The 22,722-nt window shown below is 50.1% G+C and overlaps 1 protein-coding gene across 9 annotated transcripts in view; it reads left to right on the forward strand.

The window, feature by feature from the left end:
- The window catches only part of MPRIP (myosin phosphatase Rho interacting protein), a 141,962-nt gene that overhangs the window by 26,344 nt on the left and 92,896 nt on the right, over positions 1-22,722 (forward strand). For all 9 annotated transcript variants that reach the window (XM_032320707.1, XM_032320710.1, XM_032320709.1 and 6 more), the window contains exons 2-3: positions 4,290-4,367; positions 6,358-6,423. In XM_032320707.1, the coding sequence (XP_032176598.1) occupies positions 4,290-4,367; positions 6,358-6,423 (144 nt within the window). The remainder of the gene's footprint in view (positions 1-4,289; positions 4,368-6,357; positions 6,424-22,722) is intronic.

A 22,722-nucleotide genomic window follows, 5' to 3' on the forward strand; every position in this document is an offset into this window, starting at 1 on the left:
TTAAAAATTACCATTTTTAAAAAAAGATTTTATTTATTCATTTGACAGAGAGAGATCACGAGTAGTCAGGGCAGCAGACAGAGAGAGGGGGAAGCAGGCTCCCCACTGAGCAGAGAGCCTGATGTAGGGCTCAATCCCAGGACCCTGAGATCATGACTGGAGCCGAAGGCAGAGGCTTAACCCACTGAGCCACCCAGGCACCCCTCCATTTATTTTTGTTTTTGTTTTTGCTTTTTTTTAATCTCCTGGTTTGTTGTTGTTGTTGTTGTTGTTGTTGTTTGCTGGGGCTTTCTGTGTTTCTGTTTATTCCGAACATGCTTATAATTTCTTATTGAAACATTTCAGCATTGGTGCTTTAAAATCTTCATTAGATAATCCTGACATGTCTGTCACCTTGGTGTTGGCATCTATTGATTGTCTTTGTTTATTCAATTTGTGACCTTTCTGTTTCTTAGTATGCTGGTGATTTTTTTTTTTAATTGAAACTTGGATATTTTTGTATTATTTTAGGTGACTGTGGATTGTGTTTGACCCTTCTCTTCTAGTCGGCTTTTTCTGACATTACTCCAGTGGTGGTGGTGGGGGGGCACCTTCTCTAACTTTCAGGTGGAAGTGGAAGTCCAGGCTCCCCACCTGGCCTCCACTGATAACTGATGGGGGTAGTACCTTGTTACAGCAGAGCCGGGGTGAGAGTTCAGCTCTCCATGTTTCTTCCTCTGACTCTATCCCAGCAGGGAGAGGGAGGGGGACCTTGTTACTTCTGGGTGGGGGCAAAAATCCCAGGTGCCTGCCTGGTCTCCCGAAATCTTCCTGGTAGGGGTGCTGGGGCACCTCTTAGCTGACGAGGGTAGGAAGGAAGCCTTTGCTGTCATGGGTGGGTCTGGGGCTGAGTCTTTCCCGTCAGATGTGGCAGGAATGGAGCAGTTATCATCTAAGAATATTCTGTCTTACCAGGTTGTTCTTCCCTGGTTCTTCAGCTAGAAAGAGCAGTTTTTATTGGGGCTTTTATTTGTACCTGTTGGCAGTTCCAGATTGTTCATTCTTACAGTACCTAGTCTGGGACAGTGAGACAAAAAGAGAAGCCAGGGTACATATCTCCATGTTGTTTTCAGGTCTCAGGACCCCCAGCCCTCGTCTCTGCTGTCTTCTCTCCACCTTGCAGAGTCTCCTTAGGTTTTTCTTAGATACAGTATTCAAGGTTTGATTTGTACTTAGTAGGAGGCATAGGGAAAATTACAACTACCTATCTTCCAGGAAGCAGAAGTTTCAAGTAACCATTTTTGAAAGGACTTCCAATTGAGGAAGACACCCAGACCACCAGTAGCCTCTTCTCAGAGACCAGCCAGAAGTGCAGTCTCTGATGTATTGGGTTTGTGAGGGAAGGCTGAGTCTATTTATTTATTTATTTTACAGATTTTATTTATTTATTTGACAGAGTAAGAGAGAGAATGAGTGAGCACAAGCAGGGGGAGCTGCAGGGAGAGGGAGAAGCAGCCTCCTACTGAACAGGGACCCTGAGGCGGGGCTCAGTCCTAGGACTCTGGGACCAAGACCTGAGCTAAAGGCAGACACCTAACCAACTGAGCCATCTGGTGCTCCTAGAATACTTGTTTCTTGCCCTGGGCCCTCCATTGGCCCAGCCTTCCCCACTTTCCAGGACAACCTGCCCACCTGGAAGGGTCCCTTTTGGGATGGTATGTCCCAGAAGGACCTGGCAAAGTGAGGTGGGTGCTGGCAGCCCCCCTGGTTTGCAGCACATGGGGCCGGTGCACACTAGGCTAGCGCACACTAGGCCCGAGTAGATGTTGAGTCAATAACAGTGCTGGTGATGGGTGCTTATGAGATTGTGGCCAGGTTCTGAGGGGACCTGTGGCAGTCCCTCACATGTCCAACTGCTCAGGAAAGGTCAGGTAGATGTAGCTGCTGATTTGAAGTCTCCCCAAAGCCCTGTGACCAGAGACTAGGAGAATAGCATACAATCACAGCTTGACAAAAATGGAGGGGACACGGCCTTGTTGTCTGACATCCTGATTTCACACCTCAGGGAACCGCTAACTAAGAGGCGAAGTGCAGAAGTCACCTGGCCCAGGATCCCCCTCTGGCCCTGACCTTTCCATCTTGTGTATGTATGTCACTGAGTGATATGAGAGAGACGCTGGGTGAATGTGCCTGCCTGTATGGGGAATAGCTGGGCGCCGCTGAGCTGGTATTTGCTGAGAAGACAGACTTACTCTCTTCTGTTTTCCAGGACAGAATTTCATTCCACATCCCCTGTGGCCCTCCTGTGTTATGTTCCTCTAACCCCAAGTTCCCTGCCAGCACCCCTTCCCATGTTTCATCAAAACCAGTCCCTCACTTCCTTTCCTCAGCCCTCTCTATATCCCTTCCCTGAAGCTCCTGCTACTCTGTTCCTTTTCACGGTGAAAAGCCAGAGCTTTTTCTAGGTCCCCCCCTGGGGACCTAGAGAGCCCTGCAGAAGCCAAGAGCAAGGAGTGTTTTTGGCTTACCCCAGAATGCTGTGTGACCTCTGGCAGGTGACCTTCCCTCTCTGAGTCACTGATTCCATAGCTATAAAATGAGGTGGTCAGACAGGGCTCCAGTTTGGAAAGTATTGAATAAAAAGCATGTTAAGGGGACCCCTAAAGCTTTCCGAGAGATGAGTCATGTGTGTGAACAGCAGGCAGAGGGTTTGGGTTTTAATTTGTGTTTCTGCCCTCCAAATGGTAGTGGACAAATTGACTTGCTTGTGCCTTTTCCAGCTGCTTCTGACCAGCCAGGTATGGCTGAAAAGGGAGGTGGAGCCAGAGTGTCTGTCTAGTGTCTCAACTCATGTTGAACTCCCACTGTCAGGGGTTTGGGGGGTGGGGGATCTTCATAAAAAAAAAATAATAATAGCTAACATTTATTAAGCACTTAGAGGCCATACACTGTGATTAATGTTTTTTCCTCATACAATTTTGAGATATAATTTACATACTATAAAATTCAGTCTTTTAAAGTGTACAGTTTAGTGGCTTTTAGCATATTTACAAGGTCATTTAACCATCTCCACTTTCTGTCTGTAACTGACTGTGAACAATCAATTGAGATGACTCACTACCTTCAGACCAGCCCTATCTCCGCTTTCTAATTCCAGAACATTTTCATCATCCCTTAAACCCATACCTGTTAGCAGTCATTTCCCGTTTCCCATTCCCTCCATGCCCTGGCAACCACTCATCTGCTTTCTGTTTCTGTGGGTTTACCTATTGTAAGCCAAATAATATAATATATGGTCTTTGGTGTCTGTGTTCTCTCACTTCTCTGACTCAGCATAATGTCTTCAGGGTCCCTCCATGTGGTAGATCATGCCAGTATTTTGTACCTTTCTATGGCGGATAATATGCTGTTGTATGGATGTGCCACATTTTGCTTATCCTCTCATCTGTTGATGTACATTGGGATTGTTTCTACCTTTTGGCAGTTGTGAATAGTGCTGCTGTGAACATTCAGGTCCACGTTTTTATTTGAGCACCTGCTTTCAATCTTCTCAGGTGTATATACCTAGGAGTAGAGTTCTGGGTTGCGTGGAATTCCGTCTTTAACTCTTTGAGGAAATGCCAGACTTTTACACGGTGGCTGCACCATTTTATTTCCTGTGCTGTGTTTTACTTGCATTACCTCATCAGTCATCACATAAATCTCATGAGGTGTGGATATGATTTCCATCATCCCAACCTTTCAGATGGGACAGTTGAAACCCTCACTGTTTTCAGCCCAATGTCACATAGCCAGGAAGTTGATGTCTCTTTGGCCCGTGCTAGCTGTGATAACTAAAGCAGTGTCTCTTCTCCCAGGCCCTGTTTTATAGTATCAGAATGAGGGTTTTTGGCTGTGCCTGTGTGATATACGTAGTACCCAGCACACAGTGGCGGGTATTCACATGGTGATTGAAAATGCCGTTGTTTCCTGATCTTCATGCCTTGATCAGGAACTTGAGAGAGGCCATCTGTGTCGTAGGAGTTCCTGTACTTTGAGGTTTTTCAGAGCCCTGCTGGGTTTTATGTCCCTTTCTCCACACCAGATGCTGCAGAACCCCCCACCCCCCACCCCCCCGCCCCCAGGAGCCTCTTACTCCCAAACATCTTTCTTGGGAGACTTGGCCTGTGGCTGGAAAACGAGATGCCTGGTGTATGCTAATCAGAGGAGACTTCTGTTTCCAGGGAGCACTAATCTTTAACTTGACCATCGAACCTGTTCTGTCTCTGGTCCAAGCCACTGATGACCTGCCTTCTTTTTTTCTCCTTCAGGCAAAACCTATTTATGGTGGCTGGCTGCTCCTGGCTCCCGATGGGACTGACTTTGACAACCCAGTGCATCGGTCTCGGGTAAGGTCCTCAGAATGAATTCTTGAGGTGGGAGGGACTGAAGAGTTGCCCATCTAAGGGCAAGTCAACAGAGTAGAAGAGGGAGATAGAGTTGAACAATGGATCCTGGGATGGCAGGATCAGCAGGGAACCACCATTTGGCAAACCCGTTGGTCCTACAGGAAATGTCTCGATGAAACTAGTTGTGCCAGGTCCACTCTTCAAAAGGAGATGCTTTCAGATGGTGCCTCTTGTTTTTGTGAGTCAGCTTGACTGCAGAAACAGTTAAATGCAAAAGGCAGAATAGGTCAGCAAACATTTGCATTGTGCTAACTAGGCTTCCGGTTCTTTCATTCCCTCCTTTCCTCATCCCATCTCTCTTCCCTCCAGTCCTTCCTGGCTAGCAGATAAGCACTAGTGAAGGGGTGATGCACTGGAGGGCCAACTCGGTTTTTGCCGCATCTCTCCTGAGCACCAGCCCAGGGTGGGTCCCTCTGTACACAGGTTGCTGGGAGCAGCCCAGGCTGAGCTGGAGCATCGAGATGATTAAACCAACATTGTCACTAACCAGTGGTTTGTTCCTCTACCAGGCAGCCGTTTGGATGACTCCAGTTAAAATACCGTCTTTCTTTTTTTCCACATGCTTTTTCCAGGTGCTGCTGCCCATGCCCTGTAAATTGCTCCAGCTCCTCTCCCTTCCTATCCCCTGTTCCCTGAGAGCCTCTACCCTGCCTCTTGATCTCTTCTGTCTCTAGCCTGAATGCTGCAATCTAGGGTGGTGCCTCACAGATCTTGTATTATGTCTGGGACCTTTAGAATTACTTCTGGTGTGGGTTTTGACTTTAAAGATATTACTATCTTTAAAGGAGCCTTGAAAATGTTTCTCAGGAAACATTCCTGATGGCCTCTCCTGGACACGCAGTGTAGAGCCAGTTGTCCACAGGTCCTCTTTGCAAGGCTATCTGAGCATCCTGTTCCTGCCATCCAGGCAGGAGGACAGCAGGGGTGACTATTCCAATGCCTGCGGTAACAAGGGAGCAGTGTCCTTTCCTATTCTATATTCGGATCATACAGAATTGCCATTTCCAGCTTCTGATGGGAAAAACATAATTGTGAATGATATAATTCTGGCCCAAAGCAAAGAGATATGATAGTTCTTGTGGCCTTATTGCCAGTGAAAGTACGAATTTTGTTGGGCTTTTTGAAATGTTGAAAATAGGTCATAGATACTCATGATGATCTTTGGGATTTGGGGACCAAGAGTCTCTTGTTCTGGTTATGTTTTCCCTCCACAAAAAGGAAAGCACATACTCTCATGGTCCCTTCTGTTCTGTTGTCAGTGCCTTTGGACCCCCGCTGACCCCCAGTGGCCTGTCCTTTGGGTGGAGAGTAGAGGGGCACACTTTGCTGTTCAATCACTCCTTGGACATCAGAATCATTCCCACAGGTCTCCCTCCTTCTCAGTTTTGATTTTTCTTAGCTTGCTTATCCTCAGTGAACACTGGAGCCTGGCTGTCTTTTTCCGCGTCTCCCACTCCCTATGGGTCTCAGAACAACCCTTTCATAGCAGTTTCCTCGATTTTGTCAGAAGCAGGAAATCAGTGCTTGCTATTCTCCGGTTATTCCATATTGTACCATATAATTCATCAAATAAATACTGACACCTGTTATGTGATCACCTCTGGGCTGGGTACATAGAGAATGCAAAAAGGTGACCAGGATACCATCTCTGCTCTCTAGGAGCTTGTCAGTTAAAATAAAGCAGACATCTTGTGACATCTCAGTGACTCCTGTGGAAAAACACTGGGCGGTTTGGGTCTCTCCCCTCGCCCAGTGCCATCTCACAAATTACTGTTCTTTTGCCCTGGGTCCTTCCTTTCCTGCCATCTGCCCCAGAAGTGGAAGCTGTGGAGCCCGCATTCCTTTGACATAGGCTCATGAGCCCCGGGGACACAGCGAGCAGAGATCGGGCCAGAGCCCGGCTAACCACCCACTCTGTGCTCCATTGCAGAAATGGCAGCGGCGGTTCTTCATCCTCTACGAGCACGGCCTCTTGCGCTACGCCCTGGATGAGATGGTGAGTGTCCTGCTGCGCCCACTCCCTGACTCGAGCCTCCCCGAGGTGCCTTCTTTGTGTCTCTGTGGGTGTCATCTGTGAGCACAGCCCTGTGTGCTCCCGCTTGGGCTTTGGGGAGCCTACAGTCTGAAGAACCTACAGCGTCTGGTAGAGACGATCCTGAAAACCCAGACCTTTGGCTTGGCACATCATTAGTGGTGCAGGTGAGAGTAACCACTGAGGGAGGAAGACACTTCTCTTCTGGGCTGACAGGAGTCAGACCTGCCAGACCACTCCAAGTTAGAGAGAAGCAGAATAGACTCTGGGCCTCTAGCAGCAGGTGGGAGGCTGGTCCAGGGCATGTGTGGACGTCGAGCACATGCACATCCCCGTGCTGTAGTCCCAGGATTGCCTCTCTGTTCCATTGCTGTAGGGGGGTTCTCACTTGTCCCGTTGGACCTTCAGACGCCTCCTGGCCACTGAGCCAGAGCATAGGGCTCCTTCCCACCCTGCCATCCACTGGTTTGCTCCCTGCTTCCTGGCCTGGATGGTCCAGAGGTGAAGCTGAAAACCACCCAGGGGGAATGTTCTGGCTTTTCTTTTACTATCCATTTTGACTCCTGAGTTTTTCTCTGAAGGAGATTGGTCTCTCCTAAGTAATCTAAAGTATGACTGAATTCCAGGCTTTTTAAAGGATTGAAGATGGAAAATGTAAGCACTTTCTCCTGTTCCATTTGAGTTTGTGAGTGTGTCTGTGCATTTCTGTGGGCAGCATTTTTAACTGGGACTGTCCTAGAAAATCTAGACGTACTATGTAAAATGGGTTGACCTCATCCCATCCAGAGTTCATTGTTTTGCTACAGGAGTAAGAACAGGGTTCTGGAACCGTATGCAGAGATAACTGTTGTCTCAGAGGACCTTGTGGACTGTTGGGACACTTGGATTTTAGGGTGGTCATTACAGCTGTGTGAACAGGCCACAAGTGAGTGCATTCTCACATGGGGGTCCTAATCTTAGTAATGTGATGCTTCCTCTGTTTTGTTTCTCAGATGAATTAATGGGTATGACATTTGGGTATGGAATTAATAGATGTGATACTTACTTCTATCTCAGCTATCACCTCATTGGTTCCTTCTTAAAATCATTTTCTTCTCATTTTTCCTGGTGAGTGTGTTTATACAGTGTGCTAGGCCACAGAGGGTGTTTGCCATGGAAGCATCTGTAGTCCAGAGTAGATTGGAGGTGAGCACCAGTGAGGGGGTGGAATTCACTAGAAATAAGAGCAGGAGGAATGATTCACTAGGACACCCATTCCTTCAGGAAAAGGAAGCAGGCCTGGAGGAAGACCCAGCACCGCCCTCTGTATTCTCCCAGCTTGACCGCTGTATGAGCAGTAGCCCTGGGTGGGAGTTGGGCTTCTCCAAGCCTTGACATTCCCGCTGTCCTCCCTGTGCCTAACTGACTTGTTCTTAAGTCCTGCAGAGACAAACGGTAGAGAAGGAGCCGCAGAGGTCACTGTTTTACATCCAGGCTGGGCTGCACTGTGAGCCTTCCTGAAAAATAGAGTTCCCTGGACTTTCCTTGGAGACCGATTATTCTGGTCAAGAAATCTTTCTTTAGGTCTCACTGGAGTCCAGTCCAGTCTTTGTTCCCTTCAGCTCAGTTGCACAAGCACAAAGAGAGGGTAGCTCATGCACAAACGCAGAGCACATGCTGCATCCCAAGAGCCGCTCCCACATAATGGGTGCTGTTGAGCTGCGAGTCCTGACACCTTGCAGTACACTGTGGTCTCCCAGCAACCTGATCATTGGTGGGTATTATTTCATGGGCTGCTGGGGCAGAGGTGGGACTGTGCCAGCGATGTGGGAGAAGAAGCCCCAGGAAAAACGTGGACTACAGAGAGGGCATTGTGGGGGACGCCCAGAGTTGAGATTTTTGGACCGTGGTCCACTTTCTAGCAGATGACCTTGGAGCTGAAGAGACTGACCTGGTGTGCGAGCTAGCGTTGAAACTGCCCAGACTGTGGGCAGTGCAGATACGCTGCACCTGTAGGAAAGAGAGTGGTGTTATTTCTGGCAGCGAAAAAAGACAGTGGCAGTTGTACTGAAATACGTTTAAAGCAACATTTCAGACCTGTAAGAGTTTTCCCCGCTGTGTTAGGAGAGTCCTCTGGGGCAAGTTGCAAGGCAGCCTCTGGGCTGCAGTTGAGAAGGGGCTCGGTGACAGGGGCAGTTCACTGCCAGCTGCTCGGGTCAGCATTGGCAGCTAGCTGCTGCCCTGGGCCTTGCAGGTGCACTCTGGAGGGGCCTCTCCCACCCCACGGGTCTCTTTCAGGCCTTGTTCTTCACCACTCCCCAGATGAGCACAGTCCAAAGTCCTGGAGCTCCAGCCCAGAGGTCAGCTTTCCTGGTGCCTAGATTCCTGCCTCTCCCTGGCCAGCAGGGTCTTGAGACCTGGAGCGGGCGAGTTTTTCAGGCAGGCTCGTGTGTGACCTGGATATAGCCACGCCGACAGTATTCTCTGAGAGAACCTGGACACGGAGCCACGGTCTGCAGCTGGGCACCACTATGCTTCCTGGGGCCATGTGGCAGTGTCTGGAGTCTTCTTTGACTCTCAAAAGTGTGCAGGGGAGAAGGAGGTTGCTCTGGACACCTCCGGATGGAGGCCGGGAGTGCCGTGATGCACAGGACAGGCCTCACGACAGGGAAAGATCTGGCCCCAAATGTCAGCAGTGCCAAAGCTGTGAAACCCTTCGTGATTTGGTCAGTGGCATATTTAATTTATTTTTTATTATTTTATTTTATTTATCTTTAAGATTTTATTTATTTATTTGACAGAGTGAGAGAGGGAACACAGAGGGAGTGAGAGAGGGAGAAACATTCTTCCCACGGAGCAAGGAGCCCGACGCAGGGATCGATCCCAGGACCCTGGGATCATGACCAGAGCTGAAGGCAGAGGCTTAACTGGCTGAGCCACCCAGGCACCCCCGTTTTTTTGTTTTTTTGTTTTTAAGTAAAAAATAAATTTGATTTTCTTTCTTTTCACCCTGACTCTTGAAGTGTAGAAGGACTCCCCTCTCTGATTGTCTGGGTGTGAGGGAGGTGGAGGGCCAGGGTTAGCCGGCTGGCTAGTGTGGTAAGTGCCAGACAGGGAACAGGGGTGGTTGTGTTCCCGGTGTGGAGGGGTTTCTGTGGGGTGTCCCTGCATATCAGGTGACCGAGGCGCTAGCAGATTGCTTATGTGTGTGGCTCTTACCTCGGAAGCATATAGGTCCCCCTTACTGTGCTGTACTCAGAGCAGCGAGCTGTATAATGGCCCAAACTGGGTGTCTGCAAGAGCAGCGGCTTTGGGCAGCCGGTTCGCACTGCTGATCCACTCCTGCTCCCTGACTGTGATAGAGTAGGGCACTTTATGGCTGGGCTGTTCCCTTAACATTTAGCATAAACTGTTTCAAATTGTTGCTTGACTTTTATACAATATTGCCATTTGTTTTCATTGGTTTCAATGTTATCTTACCAACTAGATTGTAACTTTCCCCCCCCCCCCCCATCCTCTCTCCCCTGATAATTCTTGGTATCTCTGCATTGGCTGGCCTGGGGCTTGGGTGGCACAGATCTGGTAAACATTTGTTGAGTTGAGCTAACCAGCTCCCCAAGTGTGTTGCTGTAGAGTTTCTGCTCTCTGTGTAGGGAGAAGGTGAGACCTGGGGTGTTTCCTGGAGAGGGCTTCAGTGTGTTGTGTGTCGTAGCTCTCACTGGTTGCTGCAGAAGGCTCCAGAGAGTAGAGTGGGGAAGGTTGTCCTGGGCTCCCTCGGCTGGGACCCACACGGGCATGGAGGTTGTCAGGAGTGCCCGGGAGGAGGAGGGGGCTACATAGCATGGGTCAGTGGCTGCCTTGAGGGCGGCCTCGAGAGGCTTTTATGCTCAGAGACTTGTGCTAGGTCTGGAGCCTTCAGGCCTAAGTCCGGCTCCAGGGGCTGACTGTTGGCCTTTCTCTTCCAGGCAGCTCTGAGATGGGGCTAACCTCTGGGAATCACTTTTCCTTTTTTGGGAAATTTCTTTCTCGATACACCCACATACCCTGTAACTGGTGGGTGTGGAAGAGAGGCAAATTTCCCAAAAAAGGAAAAGAAATTTACCAAACGCAAGCTGAGGTAAGGTGGGCTCAGGGCAGCCTCACAGACAAGTGGGGGCCTGAGCAGTTTGGCTGGGCCTCTGGTTTTTCCGGAGAGGACAGAGTAAGAATCTAGAAGTCTACCCTGCTCCCTCTCTCCTCTGTTGTTGTTTCTTCCTCTGGGATCTGCCCATTACTGGAGCACATTCTGCCACCTCTCTGAGCTTTCAGGGACTGATATATAGCTAAGGTACTGGTTTTATCAGAGCCCAAAGGTCGTTAGAAGGCTTTCCCAGAGAATAGCAAGTCCAGAGGGGAAGTTGTAGGTGGAGTACGCTGGGCCGTGAGGCTTTTGGGGCTCTGCGCTGGGACTGGGACGGGACCTGGTGAGCAGTCTGGTCTCTTGCTTTCATGTTCTCTTCCTTTTCCCTCTCGGAAGCCAGACAAAAAGATCGTCTCGGGTTTTTGTGTTTTGTTTTTATATTGTAAGCTATATATAACAAAAGTTACTGTTTTAGCCTTTTTTAAGAGTGTGGTTCTGTGGCCTCAAGCACCTGGACACTTGTGCGGCCGCCACCCTCAGTGGTCCACAGAGCTCCTCATCTCAGCCTTTCTCCCCCCACTACCCACCGCCCTCTCTGCCAGCCCCTTTCTTTTTTCTTTTTTCTTTTTTAATTTTTTAAAATTTCTTTTCAGTGTGCCAGAATTCATTGTTTATGCACCACACCCCGTGCTCCATGCAATATGTGCCCTCCCTAATACCCACCACCAGGCTCCCCCAACCTCCCATACCCTACCCCTTCAAAACCCTCAGATTGTTTTTCAGAGTCCATAGTCTCTCATGGTTCCCCCCTCCAATTTCCCCCAACTCCCTTCTCCTCTCCATCTCCCCATGTTCTCCATGTTATCCCTTATGCTCCACAAGTAAGTGAAACCATATGATAATTGACTCTCTCTTATCTCACTCAGCATAATCTCTCCAGTCCCGTCCATGTTGATACAGAAGTTGGGTATTCATCCTTTCTGATGGAGGCATAATACTCCATAGTGTATATGGACCATACCTTCTTTATCCATTCATCTGTTGAAGGGCATCTTGGTTCTTTCCACAGTTTGGCGACTGTGGCCATTGCTGCTATGAACATTGGGGTAGAGATGGCCCTTCTTTTCACTACATCTGTATCGTTGGGGTAAATACCCAGTAGTTGCCAGCCCCTTTCTGCTTCCTGTCACCGTGATTCTGACGACTCTAGGTTCTTCATATCAGTGGACTCACCCAGTATTTGTCCTTCTGTGTCTGGCTTATTTCACTTAGTGTAATGTCCCCACAGCTGATCAGGTTGGAGCATGTGTCAGACCTCCTTTTTTTTTTTTAAGATATGGTGGTCTAATGGTGTTGAACCCAGTCTTCTCTAAAACACACTGGCCCTGGGTTTCTCCTGCATGGAAACCATGGAGGGATTGTACCTCTGCTTCCATGGCAAGTGTGTGGTAATAATGGTCACCTTTCACCGTGTGGGGCTTCTCTCCATTCTTTGCCTTGGGAGTCGGGACAGACTAGAGCTCCGTGACACTGTAGGGACTGCGCAGCCGAGGACCCTTCCCTTAGTTCACCTCCTCAGCCATGATCAGGAAAACACTTTTAGTCCTTGTGTACAGGCCTTTTTCAGGGGCAGCCATGTGTTTGTCCATCCCACAGAATGCACAGGTCCAGCTGGCGCGTTACGCTGGGGTGTCTCTGCTTGGAGGGTCTGTCTTTGTGTTGAGAGGTCAGCTCGCCAGGAACATTCTTCAGAGGATGCTGCGTGCTCACAGAGTGGGATTCTGGCTCCTTTGTAAGGGTTTGCTTCCTATAAGACAGGGTCCTGGAGGTTGCTTCGATCTCAGGACCTTTACCCACTTCATTCTTGACAAATTCTGCTCCTCTGGGGCCCTGTCAAAGCCCTGAGTAGTGCCCAGGTGGCCAGGCCCTAGAAGGGCTGGCACAGCTTGGCCCTATTCTCTTTAGGAATGGTCTCTGAGGTACTTTTGCTATATCCCCCATTGCGTTTGTTTGCAGACATTCCCCTAAGAACCTCCTGAAGGCAAGGCCCAACTTCCCACAGTTTAAGTCACCAATCCTGGGATTTTCAGGAAGCACTAATGTTTGAGAACCTCTTCTGTAAGCTCTGGCTTTGTTTCTGCCTCACTTGGCACTTTTCTAGGCAGAGTCAGGCTGATGTGTCTGATTCATCAGTAACCATTGTGGCTGTGGTGTCCCTGGCTCTTGTGTCCATGGGGTAGAAACACACGGCCATGAGGAGGTCCCTCTTGTGGTGAAGCTCATAGTCTGTTGGGCTCCACATGCACAAAACCATGATGTGCGTACTGTTCAAGGCAGTGGGTCATTTGGGGAGTCAGAGAAGTCTTCTGAAAGGAAAGAGAGAACATTGGCCACCTTCCTGCTTGTCGCAGAGATTGGGGAGGAGCAGCGGGCTTGGCCCAGTGCTGTGTTGGCTCTTCAGGCACTGTCTCTAATGTGGTCCTCCTGACATTGCCCTGAGAGAGATTGTTGTATCCATTTCATAGATGAAAACACTGAGGCCCAGAGATACAGTAGGGGTCACTCAACTTGTGAGCAACACACTGAGATTTGTAAAGAGGTGACACACCTTCTGGGAGAAAGATGGTGTCTTTTCCCCAGTGACCCTGTCCTTCACAGTGTCTAGCAATGGCCGACTCAGCCAGCATCTGCTCCCTGCATGTGGGCAGGGAACAGTGCCGGCCAAGAGCCAGGCTGGGCTCCCGGCATCCTGCCCACCCCTCAAGTTTGTCTGTAGCCACAGACTGGCAGCCGGAGTAGTTTCCCTTGTGTGTTGAAGCTAGTCAGACGAAACTAACTTCAGGCCTACAGTCCAGGTGTACAGAGCATGCTGGAGATGTGTGGAATCCGAACAGCCTTCCTGTGTCTGTACTGAGAGGCCGAAATGCTTCCTCGGATGCAAGGGAGACTTCCTGTGCAAAGGGGAGGGGTGAAATGGTGAACCTGAGAAGATATTTTATGGATTAGTCTCAGGTTTTTAGATTTATTTTTAAGTCTGTCATGTGTTCAGCCTTGCTTTGGCCTTCATTCTTTTCCACACGGTTTCGGCTTCCAGGAAACAGGCAGGCCTGTTGTGTCAGGTGCCAAGAGCCTGAAGGGTGTAGGGAGAGTGTTGGTTTGGGAGTGCAGTAAATGTGGGTTTGAAGCCACTTCCTCTGTTCTGGCAGGGTGGCCTTGAGCAGGGCCCTCCTCGCTGCCCGTTTTCCCTCCTTCGCCTCTTCTGCTCCGCTGCTCTTCGATAGTCCAAAAAAGAACTCTGAACTTGGAAGTGTTTCCTTACCCATCCCCTTGGGGAAGTTGGGGAGCCCTTAGGGGAAGCCAGTGCTGAGGCCCCGCGGACGAACCATGTTGTGCAGGGGTGTGTGGGTGCTGTCACCCACAGTTGGGAGACCTCTGACTTTAAGTGGAGTTCTGCACAGAACCTTCCTAGAAGGTATAAAATGGATGCAGTCCGGTGCCCCTTGAGTTCGAGTTGTGAAATAATCCCAAGCCCTCCTTCCCCAGCCCTCAGCTGTACTGATGACTAGGCCCTGACTGGAGGGACCTCCTTCTGTGGCAGAATTATCCAGGTGTCTGAAGGCCCAGGCCACGTGCCTGCACAGAGAAGGCGCTTCTTCTTGTGTCGACCATGTAATTCACTTATTTTTCCAAAATAATGGACTTTGTCTTCAAACATCTGCAAAAGTCATGCTTTGCTAATATGGGCTGAAGTGTGAACAGTACTCCTCTTTCTGGGTTAACCTGGAGGCCCATGTTGGGGCTGTTGTTTGCAGGGAGAACTGGCAAGTAGCAGGGAGGCAGGAAGTGGGCCACTGGCAGCTCCGGGGTGTGTGGAAGATGATTCCAGGTGTTGAAGTGCTTTGCTACCCCCTGCATTAGCCAACTGGACATGGGGGCCTCTGATGAGTCCCTTATCCCATTTTTACTTCATCACAGCAACTAAGAATAGTTTTCATCTCTTTGTGAGTGTCATTTTAGCAGTCCCTTGGCTGGAAGGTGAGGCACTAGGGCAGTCCTGGTGAGTCTATGTGGTGCTTCCTTGGATGCAGAGAGTGAATGACACAATCGGGGTAGGGTCATGGAAAGGCCCTCTGTGCCTGGCCTCTGGGCTTCCTGCTACCCACTTTTCCTTAGAGTATCTTTGGGCCAACCTTAAGTTATTTTGAAATGTTGAAGTGATTGAGCAGGGTATGACATAGATGAACCCAGGTGGCATTGGGAACTCTTCCCAGCTGACAGTGGAATTCTGTTGTCAGAAGGTTGGAGGGTCAGTGGTGAAGTTTACAGGTGCCACATGCCATTTTCCCTGAAGTTTGATGCACTGTGATGCATGGGACTTCACCCATTAGAAAGAAGCATGTGGGGCGCCTGGGTGGCTCAGTCGTTAAGCATCTCAGGACATGATCCTAGGGTCCTGGGATCGAGCCTCGCACATTGGGCTGCCTGCTTTGCGGGAAGTCTTCTTCTCCATCTCCTACTCACCCAGCTTGTGTTACCTCTCTTGCTGTGTCTCTCTCTCTCTGTCAAATAAATAAAATCTTAAAAAAAAAATTAAAGAAAGAAAGAAAAAGAAAGAAGCACGTAGATGCAGGGACATTTTCTTTGTGTCTCTCTGGGACCTTCAGTATAGACATTGTTCTCTGGAATTGGGACCAAACTTTAAGACCCTCCCCTCCTCTCCTTTTAAAGTAAGTCAGGGAGGAGCTTGGGGACGTGGGCTGGTTCAGACATTTGAGCCTGGCATTATTACAGAGTGCAGCATTCTGCCTCTGGTAGCTTTTCCTTGTCATTTCTTGTCATTTACAACTCTGTATGCTGGCCCAAGTGACACATCGCACACATGAAACAGCTGGGGCATGGAAGCCAGCAGTGGTGAACCATGGTACTGTTTGGATGGAGAACAGAGTAGACTCTGTTGTAGCACAGGGGTTTCCAGAGGTGACCTGGTCCAGACCTCCATTTTATGGGTGGGGAAACCCAGTGCAGGGGGTTAGCGGTCTGGCCGTGGGGGCTCAACCGGTAGGTGTGGGCTAAACAGCCAGGTTCTCTGATTGCCAGGTCCTGATATGCAATCTGTGGGCTGCCCTTCAGGGAGTGGAATAGGTGGGGGAGGGAAGGGCTGTTTTATGTATAGGGGCCCGAGAAGGGGGTGGTGGGAATGTTTCATGCCTCCAGAGTTAGAATCTGAGCCTGTAGAGGAAAGAATCAGAGGACCTGCAGGGATGAGTGGGGAGGGGGCTGAGATAGACGGGAACAAATAAATACTTGCCAGGTGTGGTAGGACGTTTCTGCAGGTAACCCTGACTCCTCACAAGAACCAAGAAAAGATACCGGTGCCGTTCCCACGTGGGCTCAGGTCATCTGGGCCACCCCTTCCTCTGTCCCTTCTTCAGGACACTTAGGCTCTGTGGGTCTCCCTCTGTATGACAGCGAGCAGCTCAGGACAGAGGCTGCTATTTGCCTGCACACACGGGACATTAAGTAACATGCCCAGGTGGGAGTGACGCTGACTGGGTGGTGAGTGGGTCTACTGTCCCCTTAGCTCTGGTGCTTGACTCTTTGCTGTAAACATTTTAAGAAGACCTCCCACTGAGAACCCAAGTTCTTTGCCTTTCTCTCAACTGAGAAATTCGCCACCTCATGTTGCCCAGTGAGTGCCTTTCCATCTCGCTGGGAGTATCTGCTGTGCTTACCTTCTTTCCCAGTTACATAAACGGTGAGTCAGGGATGGCAAAGTAGTCATCAGCTGCCTGCCTGTATCCAGCGTCCGTGAGCCATAGTGAGGTACCCACGTTCTATGTCTGCCTCCCCCGGTGTGCCTGCAGGTACTGAGTGGGGAGGCTTGTGGAGGCCGTGAGGAGGAGGAGGCTGAGGACAGTTTTATGTCCTCTTATCCACTTGGGTGCCATCTGCCCAGCCCTTTGCAACTACATGGCTCTGTAGTGGCAGGAGGAGGTGATGGGGGTGGTTGGAGTAGCTGTTCTGCTGAGTTGGTGGAGGGATTTCTGTGGCCCTCGCTCTGCACTGGGATTGCAGCCTAGGATGGGCTGTGATTGGCACCCGTTTTGGAGATCTTCAGGGCTGGGGGTGGACTTCTCTGTAGCAGCTGCAGCCGGTCTGCCGGGGGAGTCTTTATTAGTGGGCTGGGCGGCTCCCTCCTGCAGAGACAGAAATGACTTTGGGTATTAGGAAAGCGAACAGCTTGCAGTAATTGGTTAGGAAACTAATTATGTAGCAGCAGAGAAAGAACTGTCGGAAAAGAGTCATTTTATGGGAGTTAGCAACAGAAAACATTTGGGGTTGAAAAAACAAAGCCAAGCAAGTGGTATTAGTATGTTTACATGTGTACATGCGATGCGCAATCACACATGCGCAGGTGGGGCTGGGTAGCACACAGCCAGGCCACAGAATCCTCCAGGGGTACAGTCCTTGCACCTTGACCTCCTAGGCCCTCACACCAGTAGCCCTCCAGGAGCTCACTGCACAGGTGCCCACTGCACGCGCTGTCCTGGCCTGAGTCTGTTGCTTTGGACTTCCCTGGGAAGTGGGCAACGCTAGCCATCTGATAGGCCAAGCCTTTTAAGGTGTTTATTGTGGGTAGGCAGCTTAATATGTTTGTGGCTTAATCTCTCCCGCCCTCCCTTCTCTCCACAAAACACTTTTTCAGAAGCATCTTTTCTTTGGCAGGGAAGGGCAGGGCATGTTCTTTACGGTGATAGAACTTTGAAGCCAGGGAGTGATTCCAGTGGTAAAATGGCAAGAACGATGGTAGGCAGATGGGGGTTAAGGTTGGGGGAATCCTTCACAAGGTCTGGTTCAGGCCATGTGCATGTGTGTCGAAGAGTTACTCACAAGCATCTGTTGGCTGCCTGGAGTAGTCAGAGGTGAACTCCAAAGTGGCTTCATTCTGGGGAGAGGGCACTGATAGTAATGCCCGACATGGTAGGTGTTACTGGTTGCCTGCGGCTGCCAGCCAGTCACCACTAACCTGGTGGCTGAAGATGACACAGATGTGTTCTCTGACTGTCCTGGAGGTCAGGAGTCAAGAGCCAGTCACTTTGGGCAGAGCTGGTTTCTTCTGGAGGTTCCAGGGGAGAACCCGTGTCCTTGCCTGTCCAGATTCCAGGGGCTGCCCCCACTCCTCTGCTTGTGACCCCTTCCTCACGTCACTGCTACCCCTACTTTTACTTGGATAAGTCACCAGATAAGTGATTCCTCTCCCATCTCAAGACCCTCTCCTTAATTATACCTGCAGAGTCCCTTTTGCCCTCTGAGGTCACAGGCACAGGGTCTGGAGATTGGGACATGGATATCTTTGGGGGCCATTATTTAGCCCACACAGAGGGTATGATAAAGGGAGCTGAGGCAAAGTGTTCTGGAAACAGAGGAGGGTGAGCTGAGTCTACCTGGAAGATTTCACAGAAGAAATGAGCTGGGCCAGGTCTGCACGGCTGAGTGTCATTGCCCAGCCCAGTCCGGGAGATGGTGGGGAAGGCAGAAGTTGGACTTCCAAGTGACTAGGGGTGCGGCTGCCTCCCCTTCGCATTGTTTTCCTGCCCATTCTCTCCCCATCTCTGGTGTGGGGCAGGCTGAGCAGTGGTCTTGACACAGAGGCACTAGGAATGGAAGAAGAGAAAGGCGGGATGTGGAGGAGGGAAGCAAAAAGATGGGGCCAGCAGAGATTGTCGCTGGTGGCACGGACCTCTCCTAGTGTTGCATGTCCGTGTTTTCAGAGTGAGTCAGTCATGGAATGGCTGTGTAGGGAAGGGCCTAAAAGGACCAGCCCTTATCCAGGGCAGGCTGATAAAGAAGTGGTTTTGCTCAGGTCACAGCAGTATAGAGACTGGCATTGCCGAGCTCTCATAGTTGCTCTGACTCAAGTCACCTTGAGACGAGCTCCTCAAAGTGGAAGGGGCTGCAGACAGCATGGCCGGCTGTCCTTTTCATCAGGCCAACCTGCGGGGAGGGGCAAAGGGGGGATGAATCTCCACTGTGTCCTAGAGGAGTCTCTCTTCCTGTGGGCGAGCCTGGTTTTGTTTACATCCAGTGAGTGTGGGGTTGCTTGCCAAGCTCATGGGACACTACGGTGCAGGAAGATGAGGGTGGAGGAGGACCGGTACTCCCCAAAGGCCATGGAGGCTTTGAAGGACTTTGTACAGTCCCACTTGTGGCCCACTTCCAGCCACATGGGAGCCTCCTGCTCTTAGAACAGATGAGAAGGGTCTTGAACAGGATTCCAAGGCTGGGATGCCAGCCCAGCTTCTACTTTACCCACTCTTTGTCTCTTGTCAAGGTAACCTTCCCTTTGGACTTCTGTGCCTTTGGATGGGAGGCAAATGGGTGGGCTGCCCTTCAGAGTCTAATATGAATGAGTCACTTTTGTTTTCTTGAACCTGCTGATGAGGGTTGTAACCTGTTTCCTCCTCAGTCAATGAGGATTTGGTAGCCTGACCATGCTCAGCAGTGCCCAGACCCCCGCTGGAAATCATTGTGTGCAGGTGCTTACCAGTGGCACCAGGCTGCTGATCCAAGGCCGTGGTGGCTGTCACTGGGGCGGGAACCCGAGTCTCACTGCCTTCAGGTAGCCATGTACATTTTTTTTTCTTTTGGAACTAGCTAGCCTCTGTGATAAATGCAGAGGTGAAAAGTCATGTACCACAGTGCTAGCTGTTCTCATGGGGTTCTCACTGAATCCTTAACATGGTCCGTGGAGAGAGCAGTAACTTGCCCAAGGGTCAGCTTTTCCTCCCGGCAGAGCTGGGCTGCTTGTATCCAGTCATGGGTCAAAGGCCTGGTCAGGGAGCTGCTCTGGCTCATTTCCCATAACTGAGCTGAGGCCCAGGCACCCTTACTGACTCCGGGATTCCAGAGCTTTGCCTGGTTAATGTTTTCGAGTTCTGGTATGGCAGGATAAATGATAGCAGAAGCTTTACACCTTTGTGGTGTGACTGGTGCTAAAGCTGTTGGATTGCTAACACCTGTTGGCACCCAGTGCTCCCACGTACCCAGCTGGTTCAGGGAAGTCACAGGGGCTGTAAAGGTCTAGGCCACCTCTTTTCCTCGTTCCCCTAAGGCAGCTAAAGTCTGGAGAATCCACTGGGGTGGGGTGAGGTTTACTTAGGCCTGGGTGTGGAGGGCATGCCTGGCCCTGACTTCTATTCTAGTGTGTTCTCAGGAGACCTAACCGCATGGCCACATATTCTGGTCCCAGAGAGGCACAGGGCCGCCATGGCTACATCTGAAGGGACCAGGGGAATGTGGATGTAGTGTGGTATTGGGAGGATCCTTCGAGATGTCCTGGAGTTTAGCCCTCACCTCTGACAGACGAGAATGAAAGCCAGAGGGGAGAAGGGGTCTCTGCAGTCACCCGCCCCACCAGGAGGTTTCAGGGACACATCTCTGCCACTACCTGGAGTTGGGATTGTGCGGGAGCGGGGCTGTGTCCTTAATGAGCTGTGAGCTACCGAGAAACAGACGGCTTCCTTATTTTCTGTACCAGCAGAGCCTCGTGTCTGTGGGAAGTGCCCAGTGATTGTGGCAGGAATGGAACTGCCTCTTCCAGGGTCACACAGGTGTTTGGCACAGCACCCTGCTGGACAGCCGACCTCGTCCAGGGCCTTCTTCACTGCGCCATGGTGCTCACAGTACTTCCCCCTGCCCCACCTGGCCTCAGAAGGTGGCAGCCCCTGAGACTTCCACCTTTGGGAAGCTGAGGATATGAAGATGGGGCACCGAGAGGCTGCTGGTGTGATGGACCTGGGCTTTGCGTAGAAGAGTGGCAGCTTGTGTGAGAGAACACATCAGGTTTCTTCTATTTCAGACACCTCCATTCCAAGACAGAGGAGAGAACACAATCCATGCTCCAGTGAGGAAAGGTTAGGAAACCAGTCAGCCCCAGCCCAAGTATGCCTGGGCCTGGTTTCTACATCAGCACTGACACTGGGGAGAGCCAAGTACAGAGTATCATTGTAAATGGAGTTTAACTGTCGTTCGGGGGTGTAAGGTAGCCTGTGCTGGGAGACGACGGCCGGGATGGGCTTCCAAACACAGCCCTTAGCCAGAATAACACGAACATCTCTCCTGCTCCCGCCTGGTGTACACCTCTCTTGCTCTCTCTTGGTCTCCCTCCCTCGTTCTCTCACACTCTCTCAGTTGCCCATAATAATTCTCATTGCTTTCTCCTAAAGTGTCCTTCATGGCATCCTCTGTCCCTCTTCTGAGGGTAGGCAGTGTTACAGTGCAAAGTGTGGGACACATGCGCCGACACCGTTTCCAGCTAAACCTGTGTTGTCTGTGTAGCCAGACTTGACTTACTCTGCTTCATATGCTGAGGTTTGTTACAATCATGTGGAAAGCTCATGGTGCATGATCAGGAAAAGGGTAAGTGCTAAGAATCCATGTCAGAAACACAACAGCTGTCACCTGCTTGACATGAACTGCAGCTTGGCCTCAAGCACTGGCTTTAGAAAGGAGCATGTTTCTAACCCCATGTCTTCTCTCTGTGCTTGCCAGAGAGTTGGGAATGGAGGGGCCAGAACGTGACTGGTGGGAATTTTCAAAGGTTCCCCACATGTTCCTGTCTTTTTCTTCATTTGCTTGCCTTGGCCCACATTATCAGATCACTGTGGCCAGCTTCCTAACTGCCTTTCTGTTGCTGAAATGAACTCAAGTCCTGCCTTTCCGAGGTAGGAAGAGGAGTGAACATTTCTTCATAGGGCCACTCAAACTTTTTAAATCTTTCTTTCTTTCTGGGCCCTGTAGGGAAAGACAAAGCTCATGTAAGTGGTGTTGATGGACGTCAGGAGGTCCTCTTTAGATGGAACCCCTCGTCCTACTGCTGTGGGCCTCTGCGGAGGCAAGGGGAGCAATGCCCGCCAGGCCAGTCGTGGGGAGAGTATGGTGGGGACTGCTATGACTGCCCAGAGGAACAGGAAGGCCCAGTTATCTGTGGAAAGGAGTGGACATGGAAGCACACATCTCTTCCATTTGTTCACTCGTCCATTCACTCACACCGGAGAGGTCACAGGTGTTTGCTCGGAAGGGATGCTGTAAGGGTGGCCGGTGCAGTGATTTGACTATGGAAGAGGCGAGAGGTCTTCTGTATTGAACTTTAGTTTTTTAACATAACAGCACATGTGAACTTCTGATAGCTTGGTACCGATTTTGGCCATGCTGTTTTCCCCCGTATATTGTTAGCCTTTTCCCATCTGGGAGAAAAGCATTAGCCTACAACATAGCCAGTTATTTGGCTTAAACTTTATATGAAACCCCAAATCAAGCATTGAAACTGTTAACAGCCTGAGAAATGATCTTTCCATAACTCCTGTGGGCAGCACATGGACTCCGCACCAGCGGATGCCCTATTTGAGGTCTTCAGCTTAGGAGGAGTGGTCTTTTATTTCTGATGGCCTTGCCCAATGACAGAATAATATATGAACACACCCTAAAGAGAAACTGCAGCCAGAGCTGACTGTGTGAGCTGAGGGCCCTCAGCTGGGGGTCAGTCTTCCAGGCCCTTGGAAGTTGTCTTCTCGTGGGTATGAGAACAAGGCCGTGTATTGGAGGGTCCTGTATCCATTTCCTATAGTTCGGTATTTACCTTGGGACCTTACTGTGTTCTCTGATAGACCTGGAAGCTGGAAATGGGCCAGGCGGGAGTTTTGAAGGCATCATGGGACCTTTAATTTTTTTTTTCAAAATAATATAAGTATGTAGTTTAAAAACTCAGATACATAACCAGAATACAGGAGCACACTGCTCTTTTCCATTCCTCCTTATCCATGAGCCTGTTTGAAGAAGAGGCTGTTTCTCATTCTTAGAGCTAGAGAATTCTAGTGCTTCCCTCTCTGTTTGTAACATGTTTATACTGCTATTTCTTGAGTTCTTTAAGGTATTATCTATTACCTGTGTACGCCATAAGATTGTCTCACCTGCATGGCTTTGCCACACACACAAACAGACACACACACACACACACGTACATGTGTGCAGGCACAAGTACACTCTCCTGTCTTCTCTCATCCTTCCTCCGTCCTACCACAGAGTTACATTAAATTAAATATTAGAATTACATTAGCAGTGTGTAAAATATGACAGAGTGTGAAAAGCATGCACACTCGAGCCAC

This window comes from Mustela erminea, chromosome 18 (genome assembly GCF_009829155.1).
Source record: "Mustela erminea isolate mMusErm1 chromosome 18, mMusErm1.Pri, whole genome shotgun sequence".
In the NCBI taxonomy this organism is placed as follows: Eukaryota; Metazoa; Chordata; class Mammalia; order Carnivora; family Mustelidae; genus Mustela; species Mustela erminea.